The 25,158-nt window shown below is 40.3% G+C and overlaps 2 protein-coding genes across 10 annotated transcripts in view; one reads left to right on the top strand and one right to left on the bottom strand.

The window, feature by feature from the left end:
* Nucleotides 1-459: 459 nt before the first annotated feature.
* The window catches only part of LOC144071737 (voltage-dependent calcium channel subunit alpha-2/delta-4-like), a 63,603-nt gene continuing 38,904 nt past the window's right edge, over nucleotides 460-25,158 (top strand). For 3 of the 8 annotated variants that reach the window (XM_077597107.1, XM_077597101.1, XM_077597100.1), the window contains exons 1-27: nucleotides 3,745-4,198; nucleotides 8,054-8,135; nucleotides 8,390-8,506; nucleotides 8,703-8,762; nucleotides 10,889-11,051; nucleotides 11,135-11,266; nucleotides 11,844-11,904; nucleotides 12,139-12,289; nucleotides 12,358-12,432; nucleotides 12,707-12,796; nucleotides 12,878-12,991; nucleotides 13,084-13,162; nucleotides 13,227-13,360; nucleotides 13,483-13,500; nucleotides 13,716-13,793; nucleotides 14,710-14,790; nucleotides 14,859-14,933; nucleotides 15,183-15,269; nucleotides 15,343-15,414; nucleotides 15,554-15,615; nucleotides 16,486-16,553; nucleotides 16,645-16,690; nucleotides 16,822-16,919; nucleotides 17,130-17,220; nucleotides 17,765-17,857; nucleotides 17,933-18,054; nucleotides 18,447-18,515. In XM_077597107.1, coding sequence (XP_077453233.1) covers nucleotides 4,110-4,198; nucleotides 8,054-8,135; nucleotides 8,390-8,506; nucleotides 8,703-8,762; nucleotides 10,889-11,051; nucleotides 11,135-11,266; nucleotides 11,844-11,904; nucleotides 12,139-12,289; nucleotides 12,358-12,432; nucleotides 12,707-12,796; nucleotides 12,878-12,991; nucleotides 13,084-13,162; nucleotides 13,227-13,360; nucleotides 13,483-13,500; nucleotides 13,716-13,793; nucleotides 14,710-14,790; nucleotides 14,859-14,933; nucleotides 15,183-15,269; nucleotides 15,343-15,414; nucleotides 15,554-15,615; nucleotides 16,486-16,553; nucleotides 16,645-16,690; nucleotides 16,822-16,919; nucleotides 17,130-17,220; nucleotides 17,765-17,857; nucleotides 17,933-18,054; nucleotides 18,447-18,515 — 2,407 coding nt within the window. In that variant the 5' untranslated portion in view covers nucleotides 3,745-4,109. Of the gene's footprint in view, nucleotides 658-3,743; nucleotides 4,199-8,053; nucleotides 8,136-8,389; nucleotides 8,507-8,702; nucleotides 8,763-10,888; nucleotides 11,052-11,134; nucleotides 11,267-11,843; nucleotides 11,905-12,138; nucleotides 12,290-12,357; nucleotides 12,433-12,706; nucleotides 12,797-12,877; nucleotides 12,992-13,083; nucleotides 13,163-13,226; nucleotides 13,361-13,482; nucleotides 13,501-13,715; nucleotides 13,794-14,709; nucleotides 14,791-14,858; nucleotides 14,934-15,182; nucleotides 15,270-15,342; nucleotides 15,415-15,553; nucleotides 15,616-16,485; nucleotides 16,554-16,644; nucleotides 16,691-16,821; nucleotides 16,920-17,129; nucleotides 17,221-17,764; nucleotides 17,858-17,932; nucleotides 18,055-18,446; nucleotides 18,516-25,158 lie in introns of those variants that run through there. The other 5 variants (XM_077597108.1, XM_077597106.1, XM_077597102.1 and 2 more) reach the window with 3 other exon arrangements.
* Nucleotides 19,522-24,711, bottom strand: LOC144071739 (leucine-rich repeat and transmembrane domain-containing protein 2-like). 2 transcript variants are annotated; one of them, XM_077597112.1, is made up of 4 exons: nucleotides 24,509-24,711; nucleotides 22,046-22,144; nucleotides 20,469-21,135; nucleotides 19,522-20,168 (listed from the first exon to the last, which is right to left on the bottom strand). In XM_077597112.1, exons 3-4 carry the CDS (start codon nucleotides 21,088-21,090, stop codon nucleotides 19,711-19,713), a joined length of 1,080 nt encoding a protein of 359 aa, XP_077453238.1. In that variant the 5' UTR covers nucleotides 21,091-21,135; nucleotides 22,046-22,144; nucleotides 24,509-24,711; the 3' UTR covers nucleotides 19,522-19,710. The 2 variants fall into 2 exon arrangements, with proteins under 2 accessions (XP_077453238.1, XP_077453237.1); XM_077597111.1 differs by having other exon boundaries at nucleotides 20,469-21,119.

The raw sequence follows: 25,158 nt of genomic DNA, 5'->3' as shown, positions 1-25,158 counted from the left end.
CAACATCAAATTAGTCAGGTACAAAAAGTGACTAAAATGGTTAGCAGCCTGTGGGGTTACAGTGCAAGTACAAGATGAGAAATTAGTCTAGATTAGGTCATCCTAGGTGCAGAAGTGACTTGATGCAGTTATGGCAAATGTGTTATTTTATCACAGGCGAGTGATTAATTTACATTTCAAAAACCAAAAGCCATTCATTTACATATGTGTTTGCACTTTAGGTTACATATTTAGACCGTTTTTGCATGATTTAAATGACGCAAAATAACATGCTTTTTCTCTAGAATACACTCATGGTTATAATCATTTGTTTTTAGATGTACTGTCATTATTTTGAGTATAAAATTGGAATTTTGTGTTCAAAAGTCTTTTTTCAAACTTGAGTCTTGAAAAAGAGGAGGTCGTTTTTATATTCCGCACCCAGTTGATCACGTGTGAGCTGGTTTTATGGAGAATGCGCCCTCATTGGTCAAGTCGATTTCCAGCGCACATGGATGTTATTGCAGTCAAAATGCTCTGTTTAGCAGTTTAGATATCATCTAACCTAATACATTTATGCATAAAGGGAACAAACAAAACACAACAAAAACATTTGCTTGTCATGTTTAACTACTACCTTCTGTCCGCAATCTCCAGTTTCATGGACATCATTCAAGAGTGAGTACTATTGCCATAAATCTTGTAGGTAGTAAGTGAGAAAGTTTGGCATCGAGAGCCAAAGTCAGAGCAAACATTTTTAGTGTTGATGTTCGCATTTTAGATGACTTTGTTTGCTTGACTTTCTTATTTTTTGGTTGCAACTTTCATTGGATCGTTTGTGCAGATGCATATAAAGAAAAGGAGGGCAACGTTTTGTCACATATAGCGCCACACCGTGTTTAAAATATGGTGTGAAAATTTGAGTCCCCCCCTTTGCCACAGTATTTTCCATTTATATGTCTCATCTCATTTTCTGAACCGCTTTATCTTCATTAGGGTCACGGGGGGTGCAGGAGCCTAACCCAGCTGACTCCGGGCCAGAGGCGGGGGACACCCTGAATCGGGTGGCCAGCCGATCGCAGGGCACTAGGAGACGGACAACCATGCACACTCACACTCCTACTAGGGGGCAATTTAGTGTCCAATCAGCCTACCATGCATGTTTTTGTAATGTGGGAGGAAACCGGAGTACTCATAGGAAACCCACTCAGTCCTGGGGAGAACATGCAAGCTCCACGCAAGTACATGTGACCTAGATTTGAACTCAGGACCCCAGAGCTGTGAGGCCGACACGCTAACCACTCGCACCACCGGCTCGCCCCCCATTTATATGTATTTCTAAATAATATGTTTTGGACTTAAATGTTTAAATTCAGAACTACATATTTAATTTAAATCATTAATGTAAATCTAAAGCCTAAATTTTAGTTTTAAATGTTAGATCTTGGGCAGCCCGGCGGTTAGAGTGGGTAGCAAGTTGGCCTCACAGCTCTGGGGACCTGTGTTCAAATCCAGGTCGGTCCACCTGTGTGGAGTTTGCATGCTCTCCCTGGGTCTGCGTGGGTTTCCTCTGGGTACACTTGTTTCTTCCCACATTCTAAAGACATGCATGGTAGGCTGATTGGACACTCTAAATTCCCCCTAGGTATGAGTGTGAGCGTGAATGGTTGTCCGTCGCCTTGTGCCCAGCTATCGGCTGTCCACCGATACAGGGTGTCCCCCCGCCTCTGGCCCGAAGTCAGCTGGGATGGGCACCAGCACCCCCCGCGACCCCAGTGAGGATAAAGCGGTTCAGAAAAGAAATGAATGAATGTTAAATCTTGAAACTATAAATATTTAGCTAAAATACTAATTCCAATGACCACAATAAATAGTGGGAGGGGCTAGGGCTGTGTTTGTGTTGTTAGATATTAAGTGTAACCTACTTTAGGGCGACAATCAGCATTTGTACATGCTTTACTTTTCACTTTCTCTCATGTGGTGTGAAAAAATATGGCACTACATACTGTCATAATCGTGAGCAGAATTTCTTTCCATTGGAAAATTTTGTCAGCAGCTTAGTATGATTATTACGGCACAGCAAGTGGGTCAATGTGACATTAAATTGACAGCTGTGATTTTACTTTTATCCACTAGATGGCGTTGTGGTCCGTGTAATGTCATTAACAACAGCTTCATTTTATACTAGACATATCAATTTTGAATGCGTTCATCCATGCAGGTGAGATGATTTTGGGTACTATAATTTCCATTGTTTCTACTGACACCTGAAATTGAGGACGTTGTTAAACAATGTGTTTGTATATTTAAAAAAAAGTTGTCTGGTGGGGCACAGTTGCTACAACAGGTACAATTATCACCAATCCTAGTTTTCCGCAGATTAGTGTGTTTTTTTAACTAGTGTATTGGGAATAACCACATCTTTTAAAGATAGTGATTTTTTGTTTTTTCCTCATGGGGTTTCCTTTTTTTTTATGCGAATGCGTTGGCCCCTGCTAACAAGGACTTGGTTGGGACTAACATTGGGTAATTTCTTCATTTTATCTCATTCTTTTTATGATCATGATTGACTTCAGGTGATTATTGTTTTATGGTTATAGATTAACATAAGATTTAAAGGGGAAGATTATACATTCATTATCCATACCACTCATCCTCTCAAGGGTTGCTGGAGCAAATTCCAGCCAACCCTGGGAAGAAGGTGGGGCACACCATGAATTGGTTGCCAGCCAATCGCAGGGCACAGTGAGACAACCATACTTCGGGACAATTTAGTATTCAACCAGGCTACCATGCATGTTTTTGGGATGTGGGAGGAAACCGGAGTACCCAGAGAAAACCCACACAGGCTCAGGGAGAACATGCATAGCCTCAATTCAGGAGGTAAAAGAAATCCTTTCATGCCTAAAGAATAAAGTGATTTGTAAAGGCACATGAATTCTAGAGTGAGCCCGACTCTTTAGATGCGAACAACCTTGGTAGGTTCCTTGATGAGATGACAAGGAGCCCCCTTCCTTGCCTTAGGGCAGTGGTTCCCAAACTGGGGGGCGTGCCCCCCTAGGGAGGCGTAAAGAGAATTCAAGGGGGGCGTGAAGTCATCTGCTAAAAAAATGTTTAAATAGATTATAAGAATAATAAAATCAAAGAAATATCTGCCATTAAATACATGCAAAATATGATTATAGCAGTCACTCCAACGGTCCAACCCGTTTTCGATTAAGAGAGATCTGTTTTCCTGAACAATGCTAAGAAATGAATGCAAAAAAATAAAATACGTTCACATGAGCAAAAGAGGAAGTGGGAGGGGGGCGTGCGGGTCTACTGGAAGCAAGAAGGGGGGCGTCAGGTAAGATAGTTTGGGAACCACTGCCTTAGGGGGTATCTTGAAGACTCAGACAAGACCCTCAACCCTAAGTCTTGCATAGTAGCAGCACTGCCTACTGGTGTGTGAACGTAATGTCAAGTGCTTTTAGTACTGTCATTGTTCGATAAAAAAAATCCCTGAAAATCCTCTCCATTTACAAAATGCAGGTGTTTGTGTGTGCCCGTATCCAAACAAAACACTATTTTGTACTTTTCTTCTAATTGGTCGTTGTGTGTGGATGTGTCTGTCTCTTCATAAAACCAAACCCTTATGCATACAAAAAATGTGTGTATGTCTGGGGCGGTGTTTGCATGTGTGCGCGCATGCACATATGTATACTAGTGTGCGCATAATCCTCTTAGATGAAACGGAGCGTCTGTCCAATGACGTCCTGCAAACCCTTCTGGTCCCGCCTGCCCCATTGCTGGTTTCCCGCTGCTGAAGAGGTCTTTTTAATCCAAGTGGATTATGTCGCAAATTGGGTGAGCGGCAGCAAAATTCACAGTGGGATGCCGGAAGCTCACACAACTGTATGCTGATGCTATGAGGAGGAATCTGGCCAAACCTGAAGGAACTCCGAAGAGAAAGGAACAGCAAGGGGAGACTTGCAAGAAGGGGTACTCAAGCTCTTTATTGTGAGGTCCTTTCATGAGGAACTAGAAGAAGCAGAAACTTGATGAAGAGCAACAAGCTGGTGTTCATCCTGGATCCCACGTGAGGAGGCCTCATCAGTCCTAAGTCATCCTGACAAATCCCGATAGTCAGGATGGAAAGAGGGTCTAAAATGCGCAGAGTTTTGGGATTGTTTTTCTTGTGGGCCAGTGTTCATGCTCAGATGAAAATACCACCAGAGACGTAAGTCCACTCCGCAGTTTTAAACCGGTTTATTTCTAGTGGTCCTTGTTTTGACAGTGAATAAGTCAAATTGTTTCAAACTGGGTGTGAAGTAGAATTCATTGGAATTGTCAAATTTTACGTTGTCGGTCTCATGGTGCCTTGCAATTTGGCCTGCAACCAATTCAGGTGAACCCCACCTACTGACCGTAGCGAGCTGGGATTGGTTCCAAAACACCTACAACCCTGGAAGACAGCCATGGAAAATGAATGAATGAAACCAGTTCAAACTGATTTTGATCTGCAGCAATTTCTTCTCATCTTGCCAGTGTGAACTTAAAGAAACAGCCTCACCTTTGCTATGGTCCCAATATTGTCACGTTGGCTCTGAAGAAGAGCTTCATGCTTTGAAAATGAAAAAGCAGGTGTAAATGGGTTTTTACAAAGATCTTTGTTTTTCAACTGTAAAGAATGAAATTCCAACTACGGATTAAATATATAAGTACAAACTCGTTAAGTTTTATTCTAATGATCTATGTTGTTCTACTGTCTGAATTAAGCCATGAGTTACAGCTATGCAATAAATTATTAATTCAACCTGATTCAGGTTCTGATCTAAATTTTAATTTTACTTGGATGGATCAAAGTCTAACACTATTGTGGATAAACAAGCATAAAATAGTTTGAATCTGGGTAATAGTTTTCCTTCTGCTGAAGAAATAAATTTTAAACCTTTTGTAAATTAATAAAACAGATTATAACTTTCTGATCTAAATCTCCATGTGACCACATTAATTAAAATCCTGAATGAAGTATGCTTCATTTGGGTGTGATGTAATTATAAAAAGTACAATAATCACTAACATTAAATCTTAGGTAATTCAAGTAGAACATTCAGGGGCACAAAATGTAAATTGATTAGCAGTCAAAAGTCCATCTTGTGAATTATAACCAACATCAAGATTTTTGTTATTAACAAATACTTTTTTTATTGATTAATAATAATCTAATTGAAAAGCAACGGCCAGTGAGCCCTAGTACACAAACAGGCTCATGGATGCTCGGTGCACATGCCCTCGACTAGCTAGCTCGTAACCTACAGACACTTGGGACACCTATTTTTTTATTTTATTTTTACTTCAGATCTGATTTTTTTTCAAGAAATGTTTTGCCAATTTGCTGTTCCGGTGCCAGATTTTTTCATCCAGTAAAAAAAAATCCAAAATAATGTAACCATTATATGACAAATAATATTATTAGTATTAAAGTGAACCTTGCTAGTACCTCCTCAAGAAATACTGTTTACGCGATGTTACCAGAGAGAAATTGTCCCACTCAAAAGACAAGTTTGCAAAGGGATTTAATGTACTGCAGTCAAAAAGCTCAACGGTACTTGAAACACGCTGGATCGTATCCGATCTTGTGAGAAAATAGGATACTGAAAAATTAGCCCTATCAATCTTCTCATCCCATCTCAATTTCTGAACCGCTTTATCCTCACAAGGGTTGCGGGGGGTGCTGGAGCCTATCCCAGCTGACTTCAGGCCAAAGGCGGGGGTTACCCTGAATTGGTGGCCAGCCAGTCGCAGGGCACAAGGGGACAAACAACCATTCACGCTCACACTCATACCTAGGGGCAATTTAGAGTGTCCAATCAGCCTAACATGCATGTTTTGGAATGTTGGAGGAAGCTGGAGTACCGGGAGAAACCCCACGCAGGCCCGTGGAGAACATGCAACTGCTCCACACAGGTGGACCGAGCTGGATTTGAACCCACGTCTTCTAATGTGAGGCTGACGCGCTAAACCACTCTACCACCGGGCCGCCCAAGATCAATCTTTAAAATTATATTAAACAAGCAGAAGAGCCCAGCATTGCTGGGCCTTGAGTAAGGCTTTGGAGCAGTGCTCGTTCATGTGTGTGTGGGGTCAAAGTAGGTGCGTAAGACGCCAATCAATACAGTTCAAATTTCCCTATGTGCGCATGGCGTGGCCACGTGCGGTTTCACTTTGCGCAGGTCGTTATGTTTTAATGGGAAGCGCACTTCCTTTTCACTGCATACTAACAGTACTTCTGCGCACCCTGTGTTGTAAGGCTGGAGGCAATCTGTTAGGGTGAATCAGGGAAGTGGGTTTTCGAAGAAGTCGAGATCCAACCGTGGTTGTTGTTGCTTGTTTTTTCTTTGTATCCATGGTATGCCAATGAATAGTTTGAGCGTGGGGTAAAAAAAAAAAACGCTGCTAAGTTTTGCCCCAAGTCGTCCTTCCTCTTCACTGCACGCTGAACTTATTTTTTCTGAAATCAGCGTTTTCGGGAAATACTGGTTTGAAGTGTTATTGATTGTCGAATTGTGGCTCTGTCAAAAAAAAACTGAAACGTGGCATGGACCTTCTGAACGACCAGATTCAAAACCCTGCCGATTTTTGTTGAAATCCAGTAGTCGCAATCGTACCGTATTGGTTTTTATATTTTATCGGTTTTCTTTGCCGTTAAGACACTCATGATGTTGAAACTCTGGATTGACACCCCTGACGACAGATTGCGAATGTGTGTGATTTGGTGTGAATCGGACCATTTTTTGGGAAACCCATTTTTTTTTTTGAATTGTTTTTCGGTAGTTGTCGGAAATTTTTTGATACAAAACCAATTCCGTGACCTCCACAGACGCTGAAAGCATAACTGTGTAAATTTTCAGATAAATTGCCTAAGCCATTTTAGAGTCCATAGAGAATGAACAGACACACAGAGACAGTTACACACACACATGCACACTGCGGATGATTAAACTACAATTATTGTAAACTAGATTTTGGCATTTCAACTATCAATAAATAAAAGCATTATTTGCCCTTTAATTCCATCATTGATAATCAAAGTGACTGACGAGAAATTTTACCTGGAATCTCGATTGCATGTCATTCTTTGTCAATTAACATACCAGAAAAAGCATACTTTTTAAGAGTCGTTATCATAGTAATGGATGTATCACGAGGGCTATAATTGTTACATAGACAAACTGCTTCAATTTGAATTTTAAGGCCTGATTCCTATTGTGGCTGCAAATCATTGGCAGGAGGAAGTGAGGCTCCACCCCTTGCTGGCCGGTTAGGTCAGTGGCCAGGATTTGGGAGGCGCCAACTGTTCCACATATTCTTGTCCCTCTGCCATCTTGTCCACTCAACCCGATAATCTGGTTAATCTGTGTTAGCGCGCTCCAACTAGAATATCTGGCCTCTCAGCTCACTCGCAACTTGGCTGCAGAGTGTTTTAAAGTGTTGCGATACAATACTACTTGCCATTATTGTATAATGTCGCTAGCCAGAATGCATTTTTTTACATCAATGATCTGTCCTCGATTGGTTGTACAGTTAGATAATGCCCAACAAAGGCATTGAGAATGTTGCAGTAAAGTGCATTTCCCACAATGCTGTGGAATGGCTTTAGAATGCAATCTGCAGATCATTTTGCAGGGAATTCTGGAAATTAAGGGGAAGAAGCACTCTCCGAAGTGCTTTTAACTTGCCTGCGTCTAGCTGCTCTTAATGCAGGAAAACCTCACAAACATGCTGGACTATGTCATGTTCAGTTCCAATTTAAGACGGGAGGACAGATAAGTGTCCTGTTTGAGGCTGCTCAGGATTCAGGACAAGGTATTTTAAATTATACATTATTCCTGCATACTGCAGGACGTATGGCCAATCTATATACATACTATTATATTGAAGTTCGAAACACACCACAGTATTTTCTAAAATGTTTCAATAAATATCCAAACTGATTTTCGCATTTGCATGTCTACTGCTGCAAAAATATGCAACAGTTTTGTAATGTTGTCACTTGTTGAGTATATTTTTTTCTTGTGTCGTTGTGTCATAGTGTTCAGCAGTGGGCATCGATCATTTCGTCGCAACTTCGAGATCTGTCCACCAAATATTCAGGATCTCTTCTTCTTCAGAAGGTACAGCTTGTTTTTCTACGCAACATTGGCATTTTCTGATTTGGAGAAAGTGACTGGAGGTCACTGTGACGTCTGACTTGGCCGACTTCAGATCAAATCTAATTGGGGAAAATCCACAAGCTCAAAATAAGTGACACAAATCACTTGTGACACAAATAACCTAACTAAACTGCATTACTGTGCTTTGTTTAGTGCCATGCTTCTAAGCACCTCAGCTAATAGTGCAGTGTGTGTCTTGGTGTGTATGGCTTCAGAAACTGAAGGATGTGGAGCCCATCATCCAGATGTATGACCTTGCTGGAGACGATCTTGTCAAGGATTATTCTGAGAAGATTGAACGCATGCTGGGAAGCAAAATGAAGTCTGTTAAGGTATTTTTATTATTATTATTATTTTTTAAATAATTTATAGAGTAATCATTCACGATATTACATGACTATCAATGAATCACTGAACTTGGCCACTTATGACTTTTTTTCCATCCGGTCAAATCAATCCTGCTAAGTTTGAGACAAAACAAAAGCACACCAAAGGGATTTTATTTTGTGATGATTTTTTTCTCATCAGAGGTTGGCTGAATCAGAAGAAGACGCCGACCTCTACCATGATTTCAATACTTCCTTAGAGGTGGGTGCATGTGTTCCAACACTCCCTCTGATATATCATTTATAATGAGAACAGAAACTTTCTTTTATATCCATATATGCGTGGGTAACCTAAGCAATTTCTAGCATTTCTTTAGATCCTGACCTTTGAATTACAATGAAGAATCTTTTTTTTAAACAAAAAAAAATTGCTAATTATCAAATACATGCCACAGACAATAGTCATTTTTAAAAAGTAATATTCCTTATACTGTAATTTCTGGAGTTTAATTTTCTATTTTGTTACTCTGGACCATATTACACTCCATGAAATCATTACACTGACTTCTTGTCAGTCAAACGATAGGCAAAATGTTACTGCTGGTCTATAAAACACTAAATACCCTTGGACCAAAACGCATGCTATTTGGCTGACCACAATGAAGCATCTGGAACCCTTAAATCATCTGGAATCATTTTTTGATTCAGATTTCGAGTTGGCAACCCCACAATGATTTTTCATAGGCGTTAGCATTTTGCTGGCTGGGATACGTCATTGCTTTCACCAACTATGAATGGCTAGTAGGTGGGCCAAGAGATCGCAAACTCCACCCACAATGCCGGAAATGTGACAGGACAGGCTCGACTTTCATCATTAGCTTCGATGGTGATAGAAAAGAAGGAATAAAGATAAGAGGATGGATATTATGTACAGTTAAAAATAATTTTTGGTGAGTATAATATGGCTATATTCCTAAATAATATTTCAATTGTGGGCCCGGTTCTGATATCTGAAAAGCTCCAGTGTTTGTATTTAAGCTCCAGTGTTTGTATTTAATCACTAAATGCTGCAAGGATGTGGATTTTACCCCAGTTTAATTTTTGCCGTTTCACCATTGACGTCCATCGCTGTCTTTTCCCGAGGAAATCACCCCCCTGGCCTGGTTGTAATGTCTCAAAAGCTCCAGTATTTGTATTCAATCAATAAATGCTGCTAGGAAGTGGATTTTACCTAATTTTAGTGCATTTTTTGTCATTTCACGTATGGACGTATCGACGTTCATTGCTGTCTTTTTACCGGGGAAATGATACTCCGGGCCCGGTTCTGATGTCTAAAAAGCTCCAGTATTTGTATTTAATCAATAAATGCTGTTTTCGGCTGGATTTTACCCCATTTTCGGGCAATGTTTGCCCGTACGCCATTGACGTTCATCGCTGTCTTTTCCCGGGAAAATCGCCCCCCTAGCCTGGTTTTAATGTCTGAAAAGCTCCAGTATTTGTATTTAATCATGAACTGCTGCTAGGAAGTGGATTTTACCCCATTGTTGGATTGATACATTGTAGGCGCTACGAGAAAATGCACCGACCGCCACTGATGTACGTATATGTATATGTGTGTATATATATATATATATATATATATATATATATATATATATATATATATATATATATATATATATATATATATATATATATATATATATATATATATATATATAAGCTAGACTGCGAACTATATAATATATATATATATATATATATATATATATATATATATATTATATAGTTCGCAGTCTAGCTTTGAATGCTCTGTTGACGCCAACATCTAGCGGCAGGATTTCTTTTGTAAATACAGCCGAAATGCCAAATTAGTGTGTTCGCCGTCATCCTGTGTGTATTGACAAAAGAACTATATATCCCAGCAGTCACTGCGCAGTACTTTTTCTACAGGACAAATAGTAGAGTCGGGGGCTGTTTGCCGTAGTTGTGAGAGCTGTAGAGGATGGTGTACCCTATCGACTGATTTATTTTATCTTATCGTGATAACATTTTTAGTATTGGTCCATATATAAAGGGCACTGGATTATAAGGCGCCCTGTCTATTTTGGAGAAAATTTAAGACTTTTATGTGCGCCTTATAGTCGTGAAAATATGGTACCTTAAGATCTGTGGCTTGCTCACAAAGTTAGCTTCTTTAAATCAGGGCTATAAACTTCCTATCATGATTCAAATAACCAATTGTATGACTTTTCATCCATTTATTTGTGATTTTATTTCTGTTTCCTCTTTTTAAATGTTTTTGTTTTTAACTCTTATTGATTCAACATCACTTATATGTGTCCGAGCGCACATAAATGCATGTGTGGGTGCGTTTTTATGTGGCAGTTTGACTACTACAACTCGATGCTGATTAACACAGTGGATGAGGACGGTAACTCTGTGGAGCTGGGTGGGGAGTTTGCCCTGGAGGAGAACGAGCACTTCAACAAGATGCCTGTCAATATCCAACAGAGCACCATCCAGGTGCCCACTAACGTCTACAACAAAGGTCAGAGCTTATGCTTGCTGAATAGAAGGTTCTGCCATAATTTTTGCCTTGCATTTTCAACGCTCACCATCTCTTTCCTCCAGACCCGAACATCTTGAATGCCATCTACAACTCGGAAGCCCTCAATGACGTCTTCATGGCAAACTTCCAGAAAGACCCGACACTCACCTGGCAATTCTTTGGCAGTTCAACTGGCTTTTTTAGAATCTACCCTGGTAAGGAGACACCCATTTGGTAGTGGCCTCTATATGCAATCCCCTATACCAGGGGTGGATGAATATTTTAGTGTGTGTGCATGCTTGCGTTTGTGTGTATAGTATACAGTGGTACCTCTACATGGTACTCAGTCGTTTGGTCGCCGGTCTTTTGGTCGCCCGGAAGGTCATTGATAATTACCATTTAAATTGTTGCTCAAATTCCCTAAATACAAACTGCAAATTATTATTTAGTCATACTTAATGCCCTATTAATTATTAAGATAAAGAAAAGCTCCAAATTTCCCATACTTTTATTGTGTTTTGTTGGAGAACTTGTTAAGACCCTGACTGACGTCCCTTCCTAAGGGGACAACTCATGTACATACAAACTCTTATACACTCACACGTCCGCTCAGTGAAACCTTAGTGCATTTTCCCAGTAAAAAAAACATAAATAATATAAAAATATATTTTATGTTTTTTTTACTGGGAAAACTGTAATCAAAGTGTATTATTTTATTTAAAACAACACTTACTCGCGTGTGTTTGATGATATAATATGTGCTCCACTTTAAGAATCTGGTCTGGATTTCAGGTATCAAATGGACTCCAGACAGCAACGGCGTGGCGGCATTTGACTGCCGGAACCGAAATTGGTGACTTTTTATTCCTCTCCTCCCAACAATACAATATTCGGATGGGTTAGGTTGTTACTTTACGTGATCGACTGTAGTCATCTAGTGCTAGTCAAGGAGACTCCTCAAAGTTAGTTGAGAAGTTTTAATTTGGAAAGAATTAGTGCTTTGCTTCCTTATATTGTCAAGAAACTATGCCATTGATTTTTTTTTTAAGAAATAGCAGGCTTGTTGTATGCCGTTCATCTGCATCAGGTACATCCAAGCAGCCACGTCACCCAAGGACATCATCATCATGGTGGACATCAGCGGCAGCATGAAGGGCTTGAAGATGACCATCGCCAAACACACCATCAACACCATTCTCGACACACTGGGCGAAAATGACTTCGTCAACGTCATTGCTGTGAGATACACAGACGGGGGTTTTTATCATACCCAATTCATTCACCCATAACTTTTACAATCGTGTAGTACACAGATTATGTGCGCTATGTGGAGCCGTGCTTCAAAGGAACTCTTGTCCAAGCTGACCTGGACAACAGGGAGGTAACATGCAATAAAAACATTTAAACACAAGTACTCTGACACACATAAACACGCATACATGTAAAAGACAAACAAATAAATGAAGGTAGAATTCAAACACACACACCAAGACAAAGACAAACGTAGTTACAAGAATGCAGTTACAAATATGCACAACAAACCCAGAAAACCTTGAACACATGATCCTGAAAAAATATGTAATGTGATGTCATTGTTGTCACGCATGAGCTCATAGATTTTTTTGTCACAATGTGTGTGTGTGTGCGCGTGTCAGCATTTCAAGATGCTGGTGGATGAGCTTCATGTGAAAGGGGAAGCAAAGATCAAACACGCAATGAAAGAATCTTTCAAGATCCTTAATGAGGTGGGAAGAGTGTGGATAGGTGGGTTGTTTTTTATCTCACGCACGAAGACGATAAATGTGCATGTTCTTGACTCTTGACAGGCGCGTGTCAAAGGTCAGGGCAGTATGTGCAACCAGGCCATCATGTTGATCACAGACGGCGCTATGGAGGATTTTGAGTCCGTCTTTGAGGAGTTCAACTGGCCTGACCGCAGGGTGAGCGCAACGCTGATCCGAAATTTGACATACAGAATCCTTTGACATTTATTTTTAGCATTTTGAAGATTAGGACTATGTATTGTCTTTAGGTGCGCGTCTTCACATATTTGATTGGAAGAGAGATGACCTTTGCCCAAAACACAAAATGGATTGCATGCAACAATAAAGGTGGTACATCACTCTGTATTTACTTATGTGCTTCATGAATTATTAATGGTGTGTGTGATTCCAGGCTACTACACACACGTGTCCACTCTGGCCGACGTGCAGGAGAACGTGATGGAGTATCTGCACGTGTTAAGTCGTCCGATGGTCATCAACCACGATCACGACATCATCTGGACCGAAGCCTACATGGATACTGTGGTGAGCCCCTCGAAGGGCGCTCGCACCCGCGGTCCTTGTCCTGTTCCTCTTCAGCTCCATCATGTCTTATTTCATCTTCATTTTTATCATCGTCGTCATTCTGTGGCCCTTCCCTCCGTCAGCTTCCCAACACCAAGGAGGTAAAACATTAAATGTTTTTTAAGTAAATTAGCAAGTCCCAATCTCCCAATGGTTTTGTCTTGTTTGCTCTTCCATATGAGGGCGTTTCACAAGCTTTATTAAACCACGACTTTCAAAATTTCATTCATCAAATTGACACAACACCCAACAGCAAAATGTTGCTGTTCTCCCGAATGTTGACATGTTGTTGTGCTTTTTTGTTGTTTTGCATCAGCTGTTTAACACCAAAGCGCAAAGTCTGCTGCTGATGACGTCAGTCGCGATGCCCGTTTTCAGCAAAAAGAAGGAGACGGTCAGTCAAAAAACAAACTCCAAAGTATTTTCTTTTTTCTATGATTACACACGTTCAAACAAATGATTGTGATCTTCACGTTTAAGGCAACTAGGATTTAGGGAATTTTCCTTTGTCATTGGCTGCATTGTACTTATGGTTTCCTTCAAAGGGCCATTATGTCTGCCAAATAGGGCTGCTGGGCCCAAAATACTTAATATATATTGTCTTTTTATCTTTGGGTTTTTTTTAAATGAAAAATAGGGGAAAATCATTTGTCATTAATTTAATTCAAATTGAACTATTTAATAAGCTCTCATTCTTCTCTTTTAGTCTTTACATTTTAAAACAGATGGTTTTCATAGATAAATGATCAAGCTTTTACAAGAAACACAGTAGATGCACATGATTTACTTGCCAGATCTCGCCCCCGGGCCTTGAATTTGACACCTGTGGTTAAGGATTTTAAGAAGAATAAAGATACGGTTACAGTTTAAAATGAGGCTTTTGAAATAGGACCCCATCTTAAGCCCTAATTTAAACCAATAACCATGTTTTTTAACCTCAACCTTAACCTAGCCCCAAAACCTTAATAGATAAAAATTAAGTTCATTCAGTCAATGTGACCGGACGATTCGCCGAAAGACGTTTCGCCGAGGGACGTTTCGCCGACGGACAGTTTGCCGAATGGACGAATCGTCCGAGTACCTTCAGTCAAGGATTCAAGACATGTTAGGTTTCTAAATTCACATTTCATTGTGTGTTAGGGCTTAAAGTAACAATTGGCCTCTCAAATTACACTAAAATAAATGAAAACATAAAATAAACATTAATGGTAAAATTCCCTGCAGCTCTGGTTTACATACTGCTATCATTAAAAAAAAAATCCATATTGCTGGGACTTTTTCTGATTCTTTACATGTAAACATGTGTGCAGTTGTCGCACGGGATCCTGCTGGGCGTGGTGGGCACCGACATTCCTCTTTCGGAGGTCATGAAGCTCGCACCCCGATACATGGTCAGTCATCCTCGCCATCTACGTCATCGTCATGATGTCGTTGGCGATCCTGCCTTTGTTTTCCTCAGCTGGGCGCTCACGGCTATGCCTTCCTCATCACCAACAACGGCTACATCCTTGCGCATCCTGACCTCCGACCTCTGGTGACCTCACACTTCTATTGCTGCAAATTGCTCTTTCATGGAATTTTTTAACCCCCTAAACATTCAAGCGTCTTTTGTTTTGATGTTATTTCGAGTAATGTTATAAGAATTACGGGTGATTTGACTTTAAATATATGATGAAAGTATTTTTTAAAAACATGAAGATATTTTTCCAAGATTTAAAAAGAATAAATAACAAAAAACTAAACATTGAGTGTGAAAATGTTAGAATTTGTAACACGTTTTCAGTACAAGGATGGCAAGAAGCTGAAGCCAAAGCCCAACTACAACAGTGTTGATCTGTCTGAAGTGGAGTGGGAGGACAGTGAAGAGAAGGTGACCACGCCAAACGCATTATGGTCCTATTCCCACCTGACCCAATGTCTGATGTGTATTTTGTCTCGTTCAGCTGAGAACAGCCATGGTGAGGGGCGAGACGGGAAGCCACAGTCTGAACATCAGGGCGTCTGTGGAGAATGGGGTGAGTCCACGTGCGACGTCTGTAGGAAGTTAGAGCCACTTCCTGAAGAAGGGCGTCTCCCCTAGAAAAGTACTTTAACAATTTAAGGGTAAAAAATGACTTAATTGACATACACAACATTGTTCCTGCCTTTAAATAGAGGAGACCACTGCTCCTGGTCAACGAATATTTCTACACGAACATTGACGACACTCCTTTCAGGTACAATCTTTTCTATCCTCTTTGATACAATCTAAAACGGGTGGGTGATATGGGCCAAAATGTATATCCCGATATATTGAAGCTGGCTATTGAAATACAATAAGTGGTCGATCTCGATATTTTCCTTTTAACGTAAGAGCAAATGTTCTGTCCAATTCAAAGCCACGTGACATCACAAGGAATTTTGTTGAAACAGAATATTTCAGTGAACAGTGACAAAATCAAATAAAAATGCTCACGCCTTCAAATAACGCAATGTAAAACATAAATACAATACGACAACAAGAGTACCTTGTTTGAAATTACATTGATATAAACGATAGACTATTAAATTCAAATAATTCTAATTGCACAACTCATTTAAAAATACATTTACGTATACGAATATATTTTCTATACTGCTATATTGCCCACCTTTAAAAATATATAACATAAAATAAAAAGCATTAAAAAAGCAATGCCTTGAAATACGAGAAACCTGACTTGCATGAAATTGTAAACAAAGTATATAACGTTCAGAGTAACCTGTAACGTTCTCATGAATTTTCTCGTTACTTTTAGGTATCTAATATTCTTCATTATGTGCCAAGAATGGCTAATATTACTTCGACTTACTGTCTGAATATTGTGTTCTGAACTGTGAGTTCACTTTGCGCGGACAAAAACTTTAACAATGTAAACATTTATCTCTTTTTCTTTTGAACAAACCGTGGTAATTTCATCAGAGCATTATGTGAACTAGTATTACACTTATCGGTCAATTCGAAATGTCAAGACATCCCTTTATTTCCTAAAATGGAACATGACAGCTCATACTCTGTCGAGTAATTCATTACAATTGAGGCAAATGTTGTGTGTATTTATGTGTAGCTTCGGCATGGTGCTTACCCAGGGTCACGGGAAGCTCATGTTTGTGGGAAATGTGTCCGTGGAAGAAGGTAAGCTGCATTACCCAGAATAACCCACATTAGTTGAGGAGAATTCACTTTTGTCACAATCTTGCTTTAATGATGAACTTTGCATTTGTAGGGCTCCACGACTTGACCTCTCCGGATCTCAGCATCGCATCCGAGTGGTACGACTGGTAGATTTGACTGAATGAACATAAATAAAAATAAATCCTGATGTTCGATAATCGTCAAAGGCTATCAGATATACGTTCCGCAATCCCGTTTTGTGTTCATTCTTGGTGTTGTTCTTCTTAAGGACATATTGTGAGACGGACATTGACCCCGCCCACCGCAAGTACACTCAGCTGCAGGTGGCTATCCGCTACTTAATGGGCAAGGAGCCAGACCTGGAATGTACGTCATCACTATGTATTGACAATGCATTATCCCAGAGGACCCGATTATTATGAGGGATACATTCTTGAGCCATCTGCTAACAAATAAAATCAGCTCTCCCCGAAAAGTTCTAGTTTTCATTCTCTTATATGCTTCATATTAAGTGAATTTGCTTAAAATGTAGAAAACAAAATGTAAAAATGATGGCATTGTCTGTGTGTTGTCTAGGTGACGAGGTTCTGCTTCAGCAAACTTTGTTTGACGCGGTGGTGACGGCACCGATGGAGGCTTACTGGAATGCCATTGTGCTCAACGACAGGTCACCACTGCCTGCGTGCAAACGTTTTGTCTTTGTCAGTGTGTACGCGCATTTGTGTGGAGAACAGGGTTGTTTGTAAATAGTATAAACAGAAAGACCCAAGCCCAAGTAACACTATTTTTGTTCTCAGAGTAGGTAACTCTTTCCATGCCATTGGCGGTAATAGATGTCCAAGTCATTCAGGTTGCCAATGAATTAAATGTGCGCCCTTTAAAGATATATATATATATATATATATATATATATATATATATATATATATATATATATATATATATATATATATATATATATATATATATATATATATATATATATATATAATCGATTGGACTAATCCATGGACAAGTGGCAACTCTTCTCAAATATGTTGATGGGAAGAGATTCATGATAGTGTAAACGTTGTGACGAACCAACCTATTCTCCCCTATCATGTGTGTGCGTGTATTATCACACTCCCAAAAAAATGTACCAACACACAACACGACAAAGCACACAAATATCCTGGATTGCATTGTTAGGGTGTTTTTGTGTGTTTATGCAGGGTGGAGCCCGGCATAGAAGCGGCCTTTCTAGGTACACGTGCTGGTTTGATGAGGGTCATGAGATATGCCGGCACGGAGACACGTGTGGCAAAGTGAGAACACTTTCCGTGTCGATCACCCAATCGCTCAGACTAAATATCACAATGTATCCGGTTGTCATATCACAGGAAGTTCTTGACCCCTTCAGACAAGGACAACTTGTTCACAATCGATCATTTCCCACTGTGGTACCGACTGGCTGTGGAGAATCCACCTGGAAATTTTTTCTACTACGCCGTCAATGACAAAGGTCAGATTGCGCCTATCGTTTTCACATAACAGACCGATTCGTGATATTGACATTTTATCGTTATACACGTAAAGCAGGGGTCTCGAACCGATTCTGCAAATTGCCAAATTGGGTCCTGGTCTCTGTTTCAACCGATCCAGTGTCGACAGTTTAACCAATGAGGGCATAGAGAGGGCACCTTTTCACCAATCTGGTGTCCTACAAGTGCAATCAGTGGATTTCAGTCAGGTGCTTCTTGTTTTCTGCAGAAATCTCATTGGTTAAACTGTCTGTGCTGGATCAGTTGGAACAAAAACCTGCACCCACACCGGCCATCAAGGACCTCTTTGTCCACCCTTGGCCTACCCATTTGTACTGTTTGTTGTCTAATTTCTTGGTGTTTTGGTTTCCAGGCGTGAGATACGTGGTGGCCACAACATCGGTCACTGTTTCAGCTCAAGGAAAAACAGCCATGGCTGGAGGTCAGTTTTCTTTTAAGTCATTTGCTTTTGTTAGATTTGGTTGCCAAGAACTCATCTTTGTTTATCATTAGTCATTTGAATTATCACATTTCACTACCCTCCGTTACATCTCCACTGCACTTTTTCTGGACAAAAGTACATGATAAAGGAATTATTTTGGGATGTTTTCTTGTTTGGCTGTGACCTTTTCACTGTTTTTGGAGTTGAAGTGTGCTGTCAAAATTTGCCTAATGAGTTCCAATGCACTATTCAGATACTTTTCAGTGAGTCCCAGTTTGGATGTTAATTGTATTATCCATTAATCCCTAATTTGTCTGCTTCCAATTTTCTGGAAGTTCACTTACTGGCAGCAGTGAGCCACCATGTTTGGGATCGTTCTTGATTTGTCTAAAATCATAAATGAATGTTTGAAGTTTTTTTTTCTTCGGGAGAAAAACAAATCAGCTCAGGCAAAATGATTTTATTAAGTTAGGCGAATTTTGGAGAACAGAGAGGAATGTAAACAATCCACATTTACTGTAATGGTATAAACACGTGTTAGACACTGAAAGTGGTCCTAATTTAAGTTGTAGTATCTCTGTATGGGCTGTAGATGACAGTATTGCTGAAGGCTGTGTGTGCCTATGAAACGGGGTTGTAGCACAGGGGTCGGGAACCTTTTTGACGAAGAGAGCCATAAACACTTCATATTTTCTAATGTTATTCCTTGAGAGCCATACTTCGAATTTAAAAGTCAAAATACATGTAAATGGGTGTCTTTTATTTTAGTAATTTCACCACTTTTAAAGTGGAAAAAAACATTCTTATGCCGTTGCTAATCAATGAGAGTATGCATTCTAGCAGAGTCTAATGCAAAAAAGAAGACTAAAGCAGCACTGGACGTAGTATCTCAGTTCTGTCACCAGCGGGTTCCATATTTTAGCTCACAGGTTAGCGAAGAGCCAGATGCACCCATCGAAAGAGCCACATGTGGCTCCCGAGCCATAGGTTCCCTACCCCTGCTGTAGCAAAACTACTAAAATGTGAGCTTGTGGTTGTTTTGGGAATTATTCACCCTTTGTCTACTTCCTAATCACTATAAAGGTGTTTTTATATAGTGGCCTATACATTTGATTCTAGGGCTGAAATTATTCATTGGGCTTGGTAGATGAAGGGGAGTTTTGGTGATGATAAATTAACAGGGATCTTGAGTAAATCAGAAGCTACTGATGCGGTACCCATACACCACGCAGGCCTCTTTCGGCGCAGTCTCTTCAAGCCCCTCTTCTGGGTCGGCATTTGGTCCTTCCTGGGCCATAAGCGGTTGCCCACAGTTCTTCATCTTCTTCTGGTAGCGCGCCATGAGTGAGGCATAGATGCAGCCATAGGTGGCTGCCACCACCATCATGATACAGACGGTCCCGCACACCACACCCGCTACAATCTGCGTACCGTGAGCTCGGCGGACGCTGATTGGACGGTAGCGCTGCCGTATGCAGTCGTCTGTGATGCTGAGACGACCTGGCGGACACAGAGGGCGGCTAAAATTTTCTGATGAAGACTCCCCAGTGGTGCTCTGCACACAGTTGGCAAACATCTCTGCCGGCACCCCGCGTAGGTCCCGCCCCAACAATTTTCTGGGGAGACTGCAGATCATGGCGTCTACCAGTCCATCTGTGAAGACGAAGGAAAATACATTTTGTTAGCATTATGAAAGCTTCTGCACTATGATTTTCAAAATTTGGATAAAAACAGTTAAACACTCAGCAGTTTTGTCCATGCCAAAATTAGAACTACACCCCCAACCCCATTTTTTTTTTGCTTGAAAAGATGACTTAAAAGGTATAAACCTTCTAGAACATTCTAGAGACAGTTGCAGACTATGGCTTGTTGACATTAGATTATGATTTAATTTATTTTTTATAAATTATATATATTCCTGACAATAAAAGATTTGGAAGAACTGAAGCCCACCTCGGTAGACCATCCACTCCATCCAGTGTTTGAAGCTCGTCATCCTACAGTCACATTCCCAGGGGTTCCCAATTAGGTGCAACTCCTGAAGTCCCACAAGAGGCTCAAAGGTGACTCTTTCTAGAATGGCCAAATGGTTCCTGGCCAACGACAACCATGACAATCTCTGCAGACCATCCAAGAGCCCCGTAGGCAGCCAGGGGAGCTCATTTGAGGACAGGTCCAGAACTCGTAGCCACCACAGACCCTTAAAGACCTCCTTGTTCAGGCCCCGGTCCTTCTCTTCCTTGGCATTGAAGTCCTCTGTGGTCAAGTTTGCACCGAGCAGATTGGTGGACAGGTTGAGCCAATGCAGGCTGCCTAGATGTGAAAATGCTCCAAAGAACAGGGTGGATAATCGGTTCTGGGAAAGGTCCAGGACTTCCAGGCTGGTCAGGTTGCTAAAGTCAACGGATGCAAGTGTGGAAAGGTTGTTCTGAAAGAGGCGCAACGTCACGCAGCCTTGATCCAGCAGGGGCAAGAGGGGCGTCAAGGTGCTCAGAGACAGACCCGAGCAGTCGCTGATGTTCCCATTGCAGGTGCACATGCTGGGACAGCATCGACCCGGGCCCAGGAGGACCATCAAAATCAGAGCGGGTGTAACAGCAGCAGCTGAAAAGCAGACACACTTGTGCAGAAAGATGTTTCAGAAGTATTGTCGGTACATTTGCGGAGAACATTTTGCCCTGTTGTGGGCCTAAGAAAGCTGATTCCATCTGCAGCCAGTTGAAGCAGCTCATAACATTCCCTTTTAAGTCCGTTTGCATGTCAAATGGAAAATCCAAAATGCAACGATACATGCCACTGCATCTGGCTGTCGTGGGAAAATCCAGCATAAGTGGTAACTGATTTCCTACCATTAAAGCCAATTGATCGACTTCTGATCTGTTTGAGCTGGAAGTGAATAATAGCTTGATTGCGACACTTGAATACTTGTGACAATAATCATGATAGCTTATTTAATAGTTTTAAATAATGAGTTGGAGACTTGTCACATTTGTTGTTGAAATAGTCTCACATCCAAGCACATTATTGTGATGCTCACAACCTAAATAAAGTTCACAAAACTTCTTGTGAATGATCGCTGCCACCCTCTTAGTCAAAATGCACTAGCACTGAAACTTGAGCATACATGGTCCTACAGATTAAATGAATTGGACATAGTACTATATGTATCTTTGGGACAGGGAAAGGATGTTTGTTTCACAAACCCTTTAATGTTCCAGGAATGTATAATCTTTGAACAAAAGGATGATGACAAAGCAGTAGTAACTGAACTAACAAATAATTTATTTACTTTTAGGAAATATTTCAGTATTGAGGATTTAAAGAGTATTAATGATCTTTTAGGGAGTATTTGAGCAGACCCAGGAATGGTTAAATCTCATTAGGAACTATGCAAGTATGTTTCCTTGTTGGCAAAGTGGTGGCACTTGGGAAGCCAAGTATTTTTGGACATGCTATTGGTGTTAAACACATGAGAGGCCCTGACATATATAAACACAAAAAAAAAAGTTAAAAAAAATAGTAACACTTACCAAGAAGGGCTTGCAGGTTTTGTTGTTGCCAGTTCTGATGCCTCATGTCAGCCACATGGACGCCACATTGGATCACGCCAGGGTCCGTTTGAACAAAATCTGCAGAGCACCCAAAACCACACTTTCCTTTACACCATGGGTCATTTATATGAAACTCAGATGCACTTGTTGGACATGCTATATCAGCGGTGCACAATACATAGATTGTGATGTACCAGTCGATAGCAAAGGTGCTATTGTTAGATTGCATAACCTACTATCATCACAAAATATGCAATGCTTTAATTTAATTTATTTATTATTATATTATGTGTAGAGCTGACAACCTCGCCTCACATGAACAAGCTATGACAACTGCTCATTAAGTGATATATTGATCTTGAACACTTCAAATGTGTGCGACTATTACATGCTTCAATTCAGCAGCCTTTGGTGGTGAAGGGAGCTGTTTCAGTTGCCCCACTCCCAACTCCGTGCCAAGTGACTCCTCCATCTCACCAGCTTGGTGCCAAGCTAATTTTTTAATGCAGCAGCACAGTGTCGCTCTAACGCGCATGCACGCACATGTACGTACATATGAGGTTATGCAACACACATCAACATAAATTGTAAGAATGAATAAATACAGTGTAAATCTATTTAGCTTGATCATCTCTGTAGTCGCTCGCATGCTGAAAAAGTGTAAGCACCCCTGACTATCCATAACTGCCTAGCTTTGTCTGTGGCCTGTCAAAAAACGTAGATTGCGGGAGGTTGGCTCCTTGCAAATTAAAATTTGAGCAAAGAAAGTTTGAGCACCCCTGTACTACATGTTATGTTTTTAATCGTGTCTTTAGTTGTTAATCACTAAACCATTTTAGTTAATATCACACTGATATGCTTCATGGTAATGCTAAAGTTAACAGCAAAAATATTCAATCTATCTTTGACACTGTTGACATGCTGGATGCAGACATGCTCGCAGCTTGCCTCTTCCAGCCGAGAGCAGACGCTGCAATGAGTTGGCGCCGCTAATCCGCAACTAAATTGAATAATCCCTGGAAGGCTTTGAGTGGGGCCAAACTGCCGGGGTTAGTGAAAAATCATTGCTTGTGGATTAAGAGTATGGTCAGTTCACTGAGTGGAAGCAAAAGAAAACAAATGCAGTACGTGTGCTCGCGCTGGCCTTCTTGCCTCTGCGCTCCATTTGTGGAAGCTCGGAGGCATCTGGGTGACATAAGTCAAGATGGACGATGCCCCAAGCGCTTTGCTTTGTGGGCCCTACGTCTTGCTTTGTTCACATGCCACAAAAGAAAAGCACACACGTGACTCAGATTGCGGGAGGAAAATACATCTGGCAGCCTAAAAAGAGCTATCAGGCACATTAGATGACGAACCACTCAGGTCATCACAGACAACACAGAAGAACGTCACGACAGACAACGTAGAGTTTACGCTATCAAATGTTTAGAGCTGACCTGATGACATTCAGGTTGTTTACTCACTGTACTTAGTTATCACTTAAAATAAAGAAAAATATATTTTATTATAATTACATGACATTTTACGAACAAGTTTACATTGCAAATAAGTGACAGTCATGCTGCCTCAAACATTCACACAGGCCACTAAATGATGTCACTCTAATCCAAACTAAATGAGGGAATGTGTATTTTCAACGTCACCGTTGTCTAGACTGTATTTACTGTTTTACTATTTACTGTACGTAACCATACATCAAAATAGATAAAGTATCAAATATACAGATAGCTCTCCGATTCAAACATGATGATTTCTTAATTGACCTCATTGATTAAATTAAGACATCAATTGTAAAGCAACAATCAAATTAATGATTCACAAATAATCAACCAAAGTCATCTGTTAGATATTCCATCTTTGTTTAAAACAATGATTTTCATGTCTGGCTGAAATGTTTCAGCAACAAAATTGTCTAAAATTAGATTATTATTATTTTTTGCTTTAGGTGAAAAGCATTAAATGTGTACATAACAATTTATTCAATCAATCTAAGGGCAATAAATCAAGTGACAGACTTTGGTAATTTTGGCAAATATCATATTCTTATCCAAATATTGTATCGTCATGAAATTTAATATTTATAGCCCTGATAACACTATAAATATACTAAATAACATTACAAACTAGAGACTAAAGTGACTAAAAACAGGCATCACCACAGCCCGTAGAAAAGGGTGTCACTATAGAACGCTCACTAGAAAACCCACAGAAATCCTTTCTAAAACCCCAACCCTGGCCTGATTCAAAAAGTCAAAACCCTGCCATTGATTTAAACGCTCAAATGGTACCCAAAAATTAAACCCTAATCTTAAATGTTGGCTCCTCTAAAACCCTAATAGGCTTGAATCCACAGATGCACAGTCCAGTGGGTCTTTTACTCTTAGGGAGACTTCCTAAACAAGTCCCTTTCACTCACACAAGCAGACTTAAAGACACACTCACCATGTGCCAATCAGATCGCCTGTCCAAACAAAAATGCCTTTTCACTTGCTCCACATTGTCGGGATGAAAATGAAGTGGTCCTGCAGGGAAGGAAAGCGAGTGCTCATCCGCCAACAAATCTTGATCCACTTGCTCCTGGAGCTCAAACACAAATGCACTTTATCCTGGATGCTCCTCCTCCTTATCCTCATCATCTGCACACCCTCATAACATCACTGCCCTCTTAACTGACACAAACACACTCACACAAACAGAGAAGTAGAGAGAGTGCTGTTGCAGAGCTGGTATTAATGGCATCCATGTGCATGTGACAAATGTATGTAATGAATGAATAGGAAAGTGTACAAGACACATTAAATGTATTTCACTTATACAATACTAAATACACCCAGTTTGTACTTGTTAAAGCAAACTACAAAACAAGTATTTCTATCAAAATGAAACACACTTTGCTTGTATTTCCCAAAATACCTCAAAATATATTGTTTTTGCAGGCAGTTTCCCTATTGGTGGCTTTTTAACTTTTTTTTTTACACACATTGAAAGTCCATATCTCCCACAAGTGATCCCACATCCTATGTAAATAACCTATTCTAACAAAAAATAGTCTTCCCTCGATTATCGCGACTTCACTTCTTTATGATTTTTTT

The sequence above is a fragment of the Stigmatopora argus genome, chromosome 3 (assembly GCF_051989625.1).
Source record: "Stigmatopora argus isolate UIUO_Sarg chromosome 3, RoL_Sarg_1.0, whole genome shotgun sequence".
Lineage (NCBI taxonomy): Eukaryota > Metazoa > Chordata > Actinopteri > Syngnathiformes > Syngnathidae > Stigmatopora > Stigmatopora argus.
The sequence above is the reverse complement of the archived record's forward strand: the minus strand, read 5'-3'. Positions and strand labels throughout refer to the sequence as shown.